At 51.5% G+C, this 12,874-nt stretch overlaps 1 protein-coding gene across 1 annotated transcript in view; it reads right to left on the bottom strand.

The window, feature by feature from the left end:
- LOC108636441 overlaps window positions 1-11,751 on the bottom strand; it is a 49,268-nt gene extending 37,517 nt beyond the window's left edge. Inside the window, exons 1-9 of the mRNA XM_018051676.1 lie at window positions 11,746-11,751; window positions 11,268-11,533; window positions 10,112-10,262; window positions 9,322-9,436; window positions 8,213-8,270; window positions 7,837-7,881; window positions 7,204-7,281; window positions 5,305-5,407; window positions 5,024-5,165 (exon numbers count right to left, since the gene is read on the bottom strand). Coding sequence (XP_017907165.1) covers window positions 5,024-5,165; window positions 5,305-5,407; window positions 7,204-7,281; window positions 7,837-7,881; window positions 8,213-8,270; window positions 9,322-9,436; window positions 10,112-10,262; window positions 11,268-11,533; window positions 11,746-11,751 — 964 coding nt within the window. The remainder of the gene's footprint in view (window positions 1-5,023; window positions 5,166-5,304; window positions 5,408-7,203; window positions 7,282-7,836; window positions 7,882-8,212; window positions 8,271-9,321; window positions 9,437-10,111; window positions 10,263-11,267; window positions 11,534-11,745) is intronic.

Raw genomic sequence — 12,874 nt, 5'->3', positions numbered from 1 at the left:
GACTCAATGGACATGAGTCTGAGTGGACTCCGGGAGATGGTGGACAGGGAAGCCTGGCGTGGTGCAGTCTGTGGGGTGGTAAAGAGTCAGACACGACTTAGTGACTGAACAACAACAACAAGACATTAACGTGAGGGGAAACTAGGTGAACTGTATATGGGAGCTGTCTCTGCATTTTTCTGTAAATCTAAAATGAAAAGTTTCCAGGAGGGTAGAGGTCTGCCCTGCACTGGAGGGGTAGGAGAGTTCTCAAATAGATAGTTGTATACTCTAAGTTGCTCCCCCAGGTGGCTCAGTAGTAAAGAATCTGTCTGCAATGTAGGAGACTCAAGTTCGATCCCTGGGTTGGGAAGATCCTCTGGAGGAGGAAATGGCAACCTGCTCCAGTATTCTTGCCTGGAAAATTCCATGGACAGAGGAGCTGGGGTTCAGTCATGGGGTCGCAAAGAGACATGACTGAAGCAACTGAGCATACTCCAAGCTAGAGTCTATTGCCAAAATGCAGCAAAAGACTTCACTTCCAAGTTACTGATCTGGTCTCTTTGAAGTCTGATCTTTTGTCTTACTCTAATGATAAAATCTCTAAGTAAGCATTAGTTTCACCGTAGTATTAGCATGGATTCTTTTTTTCCCCCAACAACAATAACAACAACAAAAACATTAAGCTAGCCTTTCTGCCTGTCTTGCATTTTATTCTATACGTGGTTATTCGCTGGTTTATGCTAGCCAAGGACAGCAGTCCACAAAATTTCCATCCTTACATCAAGGAATGGAATCTGATCCTGAGTGTCTAGTATTTTGCCTGTGAGTCTACTGATAAAAGATTGTTGGAAACCAGTCATAGAATCTGAAAATGAACTCTAATCTCTCCTTTGCTATTTTGGGATTTTCACAGAAGCCAAGAACTCATTGCAAAACATTTTTGCGAGTATGACTACTTATATTCCATCCAGGAACAATGCATTTTTGCTTGGTTTAGAATTACTGGTAGCTCATTTTAAAGCAAAGGAAAACCCACTGAGTGCATGTTTGCTCTCTTTAGAAATGTTTGCCAAAATATGGTATGAAAATGTTTCCATCTTCTGCTATTTTAAATATTATTGTACAGAGCCATTATCAATGCCATTTTCTTTTTGTAGAAAAAAAGCCTTAAAAAGTGCTCCAATTATTGACACTAAGTGCATCAGACAAAGTGTCTTTGGCATGTTGGACTTTTGCTCTTCTGTAATTTAATTTTCTTTTAAAATATAAAATTTTGCCTTTGTTGTTGTTCAGTCGCTCATTCATGTCCAATTCTTTGCCACCCCATGGACTGTACCATGCCAGGCTTCCCTGTCCTTCACCATCTCCCTGAGTCTGCTCAAACTCGTGTCCATTGAGTCAGTGATGCCATCCAACCATCTCATCCTCTATCATCCCCTTCTCCTGCCTTCAATCTTTCCCAGCATCAGGGTGTTTTTTCTTGGCATCAGGCATTGGGGCTTCAGCTTCAGCTTTAGTCCTTCCAATTAATATTCAGGATTTCCTTTAGAATTGACTGGTTTGACCTTGCTGTCCAAGGGACCTCAGTTTGAAGGCATCAGTTCTTTAGCACTCAGCCATTTTATTGTCCAGCTCTTACATCTGTACATGACTACTGGAAAAACCATAGCTTTGACTATACGGACCTTTGTAGGCAAAGTAATCTCTGCTTTTTAATACACTGTCTATGTTTGTCATTGCTTTTCTTCCAAGGAGCAAGTTTCTTTTAATTTCATGGCTGCAGTCACTGTCCACAGTGATTTTGGAGCCCAAGAGAATAAAGTCTGTCCCTGTTTCCATTGTTTCCCCATCTATTTGCCATGAAGTGATGGGACCAGATGCCATGATCTTAGTTTTTTGAATGTTGAGTGTTAAGCCAGCTTTCACTGTCCGCTTTCACCTTCATCAACAGGCTCTTTAATTCCTCTTCACTTTCTTCCATAAGAATGGTGTCATCTGCATATCTGAGGTTATTGATATTTCTCCTAGCAATCTTGATTCCAGCTTGTGTTTCATCCAGCCCAGCATTTCACATGATGTACTCTACATATAAGTTAAACAAGCAATATGACAATATACAGCCTTAATGTACTCCTTTCCCAATTTTGAACCAGTCCTTTGTTCCATGTCCAGTTCTAACTATTGCTTCTTTACTTGTATACAGGTTTCGCAGGAGGCAGGTAAGGTGGTCTGGTATTCCCATCTCTTGAAGAATTTTCCAGTTTGTTGTGATCTACACAGTCAAAGGCTTTAGCATAGTCATTGAAGCGGAAGTAGATATTTTTTGGGGAATTTTCTAGCTTTTTCTGTGATCCAACAGATGTTGGCAATTTGATCTCTGGTTCCTCTGCCTTTTCTAAATCCAGCTTGAACGTCTGGAAGTTCATGGTTCACATACTGTTGAAGCTTGGCTTGGAGAATTTTGAGCATTACTTAGCTAATGTGTGAGATGGCTGCAATTGTGCAGTAGTTTGAGTATATCTATATATTTATTTAAAAATACTCAACTCTGCATCAACATGGATGTATTTCTCTACTGGATCAGTACTGGCTCGGTTCTGGATCTCTGCCCTCACCCTTCCTTCTGCCAACTTCCCACCTGCTCCTTGAATTTGATGCCAGAGATAGAGCCCCTCAGGGCTTGATCCTGGCCTTCCAGGGAGGTTCTAGTATCCAGCAGACCTCACCCCCACCCCACCCAGATGAAGAGATGAGGAAGTCAGCAGAAACAGGAAGTCACTTGCTGGTCAGGAAGATTCCCTGGAGGAGGGCATGGCAACCCACTCCAGTATTCTTGCCTGGAGAATCCTACAGACAGAGGAGCCTGGCGGGCTACAGTCTGTGGGGTCACAAAGAGTCAGACACTACTAAAATGAATGTAGCACACACCTGCTGCTTAAAAGGACTTTAAGATGCTGAAGACTTTGCAAAGCCTGGGTGGCTTCCGCTGGAGAGCGTTCACAGGGTCAGAAAGCAGGTTGGAGATCTTTGGAGAGAAAGCTCCAAATGGGTCCACTCCTGACTGCAGCAGCCACAGGCCCGCTGCCAGCAAAGACTACTCCAGAAAACAGGAGGAATGAGGAAGAAGGAAAATGCCCACATGCGGGGCCAGGCGAGGCAGAAATGCAAAACCTGTGGCTCAGGTCTTGAGGAGGCACCTGCCCCCAGGGTGGAGGGACCGCTCTCACTGCATGGCCCACCCTGGGGCCAATTCTCTATTGCACTCGCCTACGGAGTCTCGCCTGGGCAATCCTAGTCCCCAGGGGACATTTGGCCACATCTAGAGACATTTTTGGCTGACATAACTCCTGGGGCAGGTGTTAACAGCATCTAGTGGGTGGAGGCAAGGGATGCTGCTTAACATCCTGCAATGCGCAAAATGGCCCTCCCCTCCCTCAACAAAGAATGACCAGGCCTCAAAGAGCAATAGGGCCAAGGTGGAGGAACCCTGCAGCAGCCTGAATTTGCAACCAGCGTGCAGTTGCCAGTGCCTCCTCTCTTCCCCTTGTCAAAAAAGCAAAGTTCTAAATCTCATAGAAGACCAGAGTCGTCTCCCTCCAAGGCCTTTGGAACCCAATACTTTTTCCTGATTTCTGTGTTGGGTTTCCCAGGTGGCTCAGTGGTTAAAAAAAAATAAAAAAAAAAAGCCTGCCAATGTGGGAGACACAGGTTCAGTCCCTGGGTTGGGAAGATCGCCTGGAAAAGGAAATGGCAACCTACTCCAGTATTCTGGCCTGGGAAATCCCATGGATGAGGAGCCCGGCAGGCTGTAGTCATGGGGTCACTAAAGAGTCCATACGTAGCTTAGTGACTAAACAAAACAAACAAAATGTTTTCCTGAGCAGAGACTGTTATTTCTGAGACAGTGCTGGGAGGCAGGAAATTGCCTGTTAATGGGCTGATCCTGCCTCCTCCGCTCTCTCTCTCCCTCCAATTCATATATTACAGACCTAACCCCTTTCACTACATCATGCCTGTGTGCATGCTAAGTTGCTATATCGTGTCTGACTCTTTGCGATCCTACAGACTATAGCCCTCGGGGCTCCCCTGTCCCTGGAATTCTCCAGGCAAATATACTGGAGTGGGTTACCATTTCCTCCTCCAGGGGATCTTCCTGACCCAGGGATTGAACCCAGTTCTCCTGCATTGGCAGGCGATTCTTTACCACTGAGCCACCAGGGAAGCCCCATCAGGGCATCATAAGGTGGCCTTATTTGGAAATAGGGTTATTGCTAATGTATTTAGTTCAGTGAGGTCATACTGAGTTAGGGTTGGCCCCTAATCCTCAGGCAAAGGGGAATTTGAGGCATGAACATGAGTATGGGGACAATGCCACGTGAAGACCATAGTTCTGCTGGCACAAGCCGCTGGACTTCCAGAAGCCAGGAAAGACACTTGGGATGGACCCTTTCCCAGGACCTGTAGAGGGAGCTGACACCTCTATCTTGAACTTCTCCAGAACTCTGAGACAATGCATTTCTGTGGTTTAAGCCAACCGGATTGCAGCTAACTAATACACTGCCTGAGTCTGGATTTTGCCAACAACGAAAGCTAAAATTTAAAGGGAATTTGGGAGTCCCAAACTTCCCTGGGGGTCCAGTGACTAACACTCTGCACTCCCATGGCAGGGGGCCTGGGTTCCACCCCGGTCAGGGAACTAGATCCCACATGTTGCAACGGAGAGTTCACATGCCGCAACTCAAGATCCTGCACGCTGAAACGAAGACTGAAGATCCTGCGTGCTGGAACTAAGATCTGGTGCAGCCCAATAGATGAATTAATAAGCATTTTTTAAAAAAGGAACTTGTGTGGGGGAGTCCAAGCTAACCAAATACCCTCGGCTCTTAGGGATGGATTCCTGGTGACCTCCAGGAAGCCATGGTTGGCCTGACGTGGAAAGGGAGGACGCAAAGATGGAAGGAGGCCATGGGAGCGATTTAGAGGAAGTGAGGCAGAGAAAGTGGCTGCCATCCAGGGCGACGGGCTGGGCCACCGGACTCACCAGAGCTCAGAAAAGGTTTGCCACACAGAGGGCAGCTGGAGTGGCCAGAGAAGGTTCCTCGAGCCAGCTGGTGCCCGTTGATACATTCTTTCCTCTCTCGCGCATCCTGACCTTTGTCCTTCTGATGCACCGGGGTCTTCCCCTGTTGGGAACAGGGGTGGACCTTAGAATGTCCTGTGTGTCCCTTCCCACTTGGAATCACAGGGCTCTGGGACCGGGGACATCCTGGCAAGCTGGAGAAGGCAGAGAGGGTCCCCCAACCCCTGGCCCAGCCCTCTGACCTTCTCCTTCTGCCTGGTGACTCGATTGCGCAGGGAGCTCAGGCTGCGTTTCACCCTGGTGCCCCTGTCACTTCTCTCCGTCTTCCCCATGCTGTCCTCGCTCCTAAGGGTGGAGAGTTTGGTGAAGAGGGTTACAGCAGACCCAAAAGGCCCTTCTGGCCAGTTCTGCAGGTCATTCCTGGGATCCATCTAGAATCTGTCTACCTGAGGCCCCTCTATCCTGTTCCACCCTCGCTGTGGTCCTGAACTCTCTCTCTCCTCTCGCTCACTTATTCACTCAAGACACATTTACCGGGCTTCCCTGGTGGCACAGTGGATAAGAATCTGCTTGCCAGTGCGAGAGACACAGGTTCGATTCCTGGTCCAGCAAGACCCCACATGCTGTAGAGCAACAAAGCTGGGGTGCCACAACTACTGAATCTGTGCCATAGAGCCTGGGAGCCACAGGGACTGAAGCTCAAGCACCTAGAGCCCACGCTCCACGACAAGAGAAGCCACCGCAGTGAGAAGCCCGAGCACCTCAACCAGAGAAAAGCCTGTGCAGCAACAAGCAACGAGTGCAACTGTGTATATACATATATATATATGGGTATAGTATGTATATACTATAGTTTGCATACAGATATAGTATATAGATAGATAGATAGGTGTATATATAGAGAGATCTATCTATCTGTCTATCTATATATATAGAGAGAGAGCTTCCCCGGTGGCTCAGATGGTAAAAGAATCTGCTGCAATTTGGGAGATCCAGGTTTAACCCCTGGGAAGATCTCCTGGAGAAGGGCATGGCAACCCACTCCAGTATTCTTGCCTAGAGAATTCCATGGACAGAGGAGCCTGGTGGGCTACAGTCCATGGGGTCGCAAAGAGTCGACACGATTGAGCAACTAACACTTTCACTTTCATATACATATATAGGGCTTCGAGGTGGCTCAGTGGTAAAGAATCTGCCTGCCAAGCAGGAGACCCGGATTTGATCCCTGGATCAGACAGATCCCCTGGAGAAGGGAATGGCAAACCACTCTAGTGTTCTTGCCTGGAAAAATCTCCATGGACAAAGGAGCCTGGCAGGCTACAGTCTACAGGTATCAAAGAGTCAGACCCGACTGAGCAACTGAGCACACACATGCACACATATAAAACACGGAGGTTTGCAAAGTTCCAGCAGACTTGGGGACCAGGTTTGGCTAGGGGAAAGTGACATGGTCTCAAGCTTGAGGTGCCTTGATGGACCTTGTCCATCTCTGCCTCCTTCCTCTGATTCACACCCCCTTCCTATCTTATCAGCCTGAAACCCTGTCCATTCTTCCCATGGGATGTCTCTCAAACCCCCCTGCCCTCTTCCCACTCAACACTCGAGCCCTAGATCTTACCTCTTCTGGATGACCAGCACACTCTCATTTAATAAATAACATATTAAGTCATTGCATGTATTTATTATACTACGTATAATACAAAGAACCCCAACCCCTGCAGAATCGAGTCCCTGGAGGGAGATTCCATGCCTCTGGTCTGCACCCTTGATGGTGCTCACCATCACTGGTCACCACAGAGCTGTGGACTTCTGCTTCCCAGCAGCAATCTGGCCTTTGCTGACTCCCCTCCCCTCCTTCCAGCCCCACCCTGACACCATTCCTGTGGAAGGCACCCAATTCTTCTCCCCATCTCATCTCAGCATACTGGCAAACTCCTACTTTTCCACTGGAACCCAGCTCAAGCTGTCACCTCCTCCGAGAAGTCTTCCCCTGCCCTCCCAGGGAGTATGAGGAGCCCCCTGCCACTGCCACTGTTGCTCTGGTGATTCCAGTAAGAGCATGGTGGCCCAAACCCCTCATCCCATCTCAGGGCCCTGCCCTCTCAATTCAGTGCTGGCCCCACCCACAGCTCGGTACTCACTCAGATAAGAACTCAAACCAGGTGAGGTTCGAAGCTGCTCCTCCGGGGCAGACTGACAATCGAGCCCTCTGCCGGGCCCTGCAAGGTCAGAGGGGACAGACACCAGGGTTGGCAGCCCTTCTCCCCACCCCTAGCGGCGCCCTCATCTGTCCCTCTCTTCTGGGGCTCCCGTGGACAGGCACGCAGCCCATGACCAGGGATCCCGTCATCCCTCCACATGTGGGCTTGGATACATGGTCACTGTGATGGGTTTTCCAGCAGAGGGTAGTAACAGGTCTTGGTCAAACAAAATCAACATGTTGGGAAGACTTTTCCAACAGACAGCAGCATTTTGGGAGAGGGCTTCCGTTTCCCATTTGTGCAAAGGCACAGCATGGCTGGCGGCAGCTTGCTCCTGTGTCCCATCCTTCCCCCCACCTGTGCCTCCTCCCACCTCTCCAGTCCTCGTTTTCCTCCCATTCCGCCCCGTCTTCACACATGTCCCCTCTACCTGTCCACTCTTCCACCTGTCCCCACACCTGTCTTCCCATATCCGTTCCCTGCTTGCATCCCCCATCCCTGTCCCCCTACACCTGTGTTCTACATCTGTCTCACACACCTGTTCCCCCACACCTAGCCCCCCCATCCACTCACCCATGGTATTGTCGGAGTTCTTCAAGCACCTGCTGGACAATCAACCTGAGTAGGGGATCGGATAAAAACAGTCCACAGTTGCCCCCAGTGATAGACGTTCCCCCAAACGAGCTGTGAATGCCTGACCTGGCCCTGGTCCTGATGTGACCCCTAACTGGAAGGCCCAAACCCTCTCCTGATGCTGTCGAGACCCTTCTGAGGTGCCTGGGAGAAAGTCGGTGTGGGAGAGGAGGCCGAGGTTATTAGAGGGGCACTGTGGCTGGCCCTACTCACTTTCATGGGCAACGATGCTACATCCCTGCATTCCTCTTCCCCAAACCTTGACCCCCTTGGCTGTCCCAGGGGTCCCTCCCCCACCTAAGGGTCAGATACTCACACGTGATTCGGCTCCACATGATCCTTTTCCATGCACTCCAGCACTGGGGGGTCCAGGCCTGGAAGCAGCCCCCACCCCAGGAGACATAGGTGTGAAAGGTGCCCCAGGGCATACAACCCCTGAATGCACCCCTGCAGACCTGGAGCTCGTCCAGATGGGGCTTGCCATTCTCGGGGCGAGGGAGAGTGGTAAAGAGGACAGGGAGCCAGGACGGAAGTGTCCCGGGTGTGTCATGAGCTTACAAAGGGCAAAACGCTTTACACATATTAGGTCAGTGAACTCTCAAAGTGACGCTGAAGGAGATACTCTGATTGTCTTTCTTAGCGACAAAGCGGAGGAGGTTCAGAGACTTGCTGCTGCTGCTGCTAAGTCGCTTCAGTCATGTCCGACTCTGTGCGACCCTATAGACGTCAGAGACTTGCTAGAAAGTGGTAAATTCCTGGACTTCCCTGGTGGTTAAGAATCTGCCTGCCAATGCAGGGGAGATGGGTTTGACCCCTGGTCTGGGAAGATTTCCACATGTCTCGGAACGCCTCGTGTGCCACATCTACTGAGGCTGTGTTCTAGAACCCTGAACCACGTGCCAGAACTGCTAAAGCCTGTGCACCCTAGAGCCTGGGCTCCACGACAGGAGAAGCCACTGCAATGAGAAGCCCATGCACCGCACTGAGGAGTAGCCCCTGCTTGCTGCAACTAGAGAAATCCTGCACACAGCAGTGAAGACCCAGTGCAGCCAGAAATAAATTAATACATAAAAATTTAAAAAAAAAGAAAAAGAAAGTGGTAGCTTCTGGTTTGGCCTGTAGGTCTTTCTGATACCAGAGGAACACAAGCTCTTCAGATAGAGATTCAGAGAAAAAATGAGACAGAGGAGGAAGAGCGTCCTGGCAGTCATTCCAATATTGTGCCCACCTTGGCTTGAGAGTCCCCTGGGAGGGTGAGAGGGAAGGGCAGATGATGGAGGAGCCATGTCACCTCTCCCCCAGCATTCTGCCCAATTTCTGCCGAGGGGACCCTAAGCCTCCTCCACCAGCCCCAACCAGGGAACCCTCCAGCAGAAGCCCCCTACCCCACTTATTTGAATGAAGGAAACCCCCAGGCTGGGCTACCTTGAACAGCTGGAGGCGGCACTTCCAAAGCTGGAAAGATTTCCAGGGAGCTGATCTCATCGAAGGACACAGGAACAGACCGTGACCTCACTCTTTTCTCGGGGCTGTCACATTCCTGCAGGGAATAAGCATCTCGCTAAGCCCGGAGGCAGCCTGGGCTGCAGGCAGTTTCCCTGGGTCGAGGGTCCCCAGCCTCCAGCTGCAGACAGTGGCTACCCTCAGCCTTGGGGCACAGGAGCAGGAATGGGGCTCCATAGCAGCCGAGGGCTGGAGCCAAGGACCATATCAGCCAAGGACCACCCCCCAGTTGTGGGCTGGAGTTCTGGAATTCTGAACCACAAATTCCATCCATGGCCAGAAACTGCCCCCAGTCATGGTCAGGGGCAGAGATGCCCCAGGTGGAAGCCTCAGCTCTGAGTGTGCATTCTCCAGCTTTGGGCTTAAATCCCAGACCTGAGACGAGCTCTTCTTTGCAAAGTTCAGTCACAGACAGGGCTTCTACCCAGCTGCAAAGATTCAGAAACAAGCCTGAGCTCCCTAGCCCGGGGATGATGCTTACAGCCAAGGATCTCAGGCCAGCAAAGGACCTTCGGGCTTGGTCTGGAGTCTTAGGACCCAGCGACTCCTCTGTCATGGAGGAGGAGTTGGTCCTCCTGCCATGATGGGTTAGTCCCCCTGCCATGATGGGTCAGTCCCCTCAGCTATGTGTAAGGCACCCCTGGGTCCCACAGAGCCAGCAGCTGGGCACATAGTTGTGTTATTAACCGGGGTGGTTGGGGGTTGCACCAACCTTGCTTGGTTGATCTGTGGGGGTTCCACCCCCAGGCAGACACCCTTGGGTCCAGGCCTGCAGGCCCTCTCCTGGCAGATTCAGAGTGAGGCTGGCCAGTGTCCGAGGCAGACAAGGCCCCTCATTCACAGCTGAGGATTCGATGCTGAGCCTGGTGGAGAACAAGAGGGAGTCAGGTCTCTTCCACTGGGCTGTCGCCCCAGCTCCAGCATTCGAGGCACAGGGGCCTGGGGGAACCCTTGGGTGGTCCTGTGATGGGGGCAGGGCACAGAGAGTGTTCCAGATCTCCCAGCGCCAGGGGGTGGGCAGGGAACCTGGCTAGAGGATCTGATGCTGAGGTTGCATTTGCATCACAGGCTCACTGCTTTTTTATACAGACTAGATTAATATTTGGGGAGAACTATGAGGGGCGGGGGCTTCCCAGGTGGTGCAATGGTAAAGGATCTGCCTACTAATGCAAGAGACGTAAAAGACTGGGGTTCAATCCCTGGGTCGGGAAGATCCCCTGGAGGAGGACATGGCAGCCCACTCCAACAGTCTCGCCCGGAGAATCCCTCGGACAGAGGAGACTGGTGGTCTACAGTCCGTGGGGTTGCAGAAGAGCCGGACACAACTGAAGTGACTGAGCACACAAGCTTGGGAGGGGTGGGGGGAGAGTTGGGGGGCCCACAACTAAAGCACTCCACTGTTTCGGGCTGCCACTGCACTGTGTGGGCGGTGCCAAGCACCTGTCTGTGTTAGAGGTGCATCTGTGCTTCTGCGCTTGCGTAGGCAAGGGACGCGTTTAGGTGTCTCTGGGTTTGAGCAGGAGGAGGGTGCACGCCTGCGTGTTGAGTGTGGGCATGTACCCCCCCCCCAAGTGCAACGGCAGGTGTGCTCATCTGGGTCCAAGCGTGCCTGTCGGCTTCACGCAGCCTCCAGGTTGGGCTGGTGCACGCTCCTTCAGCGTGTGCTTGCTCACCCATGTATACGGATGTGTGTGCCCACACACATGTGTGCACCTCCGGAGGGGGTCTCTGGGGCTGCCTCTGATAGCAGAGACACCTCTGGTGGCCCTTGAGCTAGGTGACCCAGAGGTGGTGGTGGGGGAGAGGAGCAGCGTCTGGCTGCCCTGGAAAGTGTGTCCCGGAAGGCGGCGGAGTGGTGGGTGGCTGACCTCTGCCAGCTCTCGGAGCAGCTCCTCGACCTCTCCCAGCTGCGTCTCCGAGCGAGGCCCTGGGACCTCGCAGTGCTGGAGAGGGACGTTTCTCCTCTGGCTTCTTCGCTAGGGGGGCCACTGCCTCCGGCTCCCCCAGGCTGGCTGTGTGAAAGGACTCCGAGGCCCAGGTCCTGGAGATACTCACTGCCCTGAAGGGCCCCCAAGTCCAGGCTGAGGTCCTCTGAACTCTCGCTACCGCCAAACAGCCCTGGGATTCCATCCTCCTGGAGACAGATGGGGAAAAGGCCTTGACCCAAAGGCAGCAAAGACCCCCACATCCAGACCCTCCCTGCCATCCCCCACTTGTCCCACCTGGGCTCTGGGCCTAGCTCTTGGCAGGTGGGGTAGAATGGGGGTGGTCCCCTCAGTGCAGGCCTACAAGGCCTTAGTCCTCTGAAAAGGGGCTGGAAATTAGGGATACTGGCCCCAACTCGACCTCCATTGCCGAGTTTCTGGCTGGTCATCTTATGAAACAGGCCACGTAAATTCTGTCCTCTGTCCTCTGTCTGCCGGCTCACCAAGCTTGTTTTAAGCCTCTTATAAGATCATGTGTGTGAATGCAATTTGTACAAGTGCTGTACTCCAATAATTCGGCCACCTGATGCAAAGAACTGACTCATTGGAAAAGACCCTGATGCTGGGAAAAATTGAAGGCAGGAGGAGAAGGGGACAGCAGAGGATGAGGTTGTTGGATGGCTTCACCAACTTGATGGATGTGAATTTGAGCAAACTCTGGGAGTTGGTGATGGACAGGGAAGCCTGGAGTGCTGCAGTCCTTGGGGTGACAAAGAGTCAGACATGACTGAGCAACTGAACTGAACTGCATGCGATATCCTTGATGCTACTGGCTGAATTTCAGGCAGTATTGTGACTCCTAGGCTTTCCCCAGGGCTGCCCTTAGGGGTTTCCTAGACCTTAAGTCTCCCTTCCAAGCCAGGATGAGGGTGGAGCAAGTGAGGAAGCCACCTTGGGCATAAAATTGTAGGGGGTGCCCCCAAACTCAGAGATCAAGAAAAGCATATTTTAATATATATTTTTAAGTTTGTAATTTTCATTTTTCTTCCTTTTTTCGTTTGGCCACACCTCATGGCATGGGAAACTTCCCCCACCAGGGACTGAACTCGTGCCACTGTAGTGGAATTGCAGTCTTGACCACTGGACCAACGCTAAGTGTAAGTAACTCAGTCGTGTCCAACTCTCTGCAATCCCATGGGCTGTAGCCTACCAGGCTCCTCTGTCCATGGGATTCTCCAGGCAAGAATGTTGGAGTGGTAGCCATTCCCTTCTCCAGGGGATCTTCCCAATCCAGGGATCAAACCAGGGTCTCCCGCACTGTGGGCAGATTCTTTACTGTCTGAGCCTCAGGGAAGCCCTAAGGACTACCTAACACAAGAGTAACAAGCAATCCAACAAACTTCAATACAGTGCGAAGAGTTGCACGATGAACAAATTATCAAGGTGTTCCGGCATGACAGGGACTTCCCTGGTGGTCCAGTGGTTAGGACTTGGCGCTTTCCCCGCTGGCCTAGGAACTAAGATCCCACATGCTGTGTGCTGGGGCCAGA

The sequence above is a fragment of the Capra hircus genome, chromosome 7 (genome assembly GCF_001704415.2).
Source record: "Capra hircus breed San Clemente chromosome 7, ASM170441v1, whole genome shotgun sequence".
Taxonomy (NCBI): Eukaryota; Metazoa; Chordata; class Mammalia; order Artiodactyla; family Bovidae; genus Capra; species Capra hircus.
Note: the sequence above shows the minus strand (reverse complement) of the source record. Positions and strands in the feature narration are given on the sequence as shown.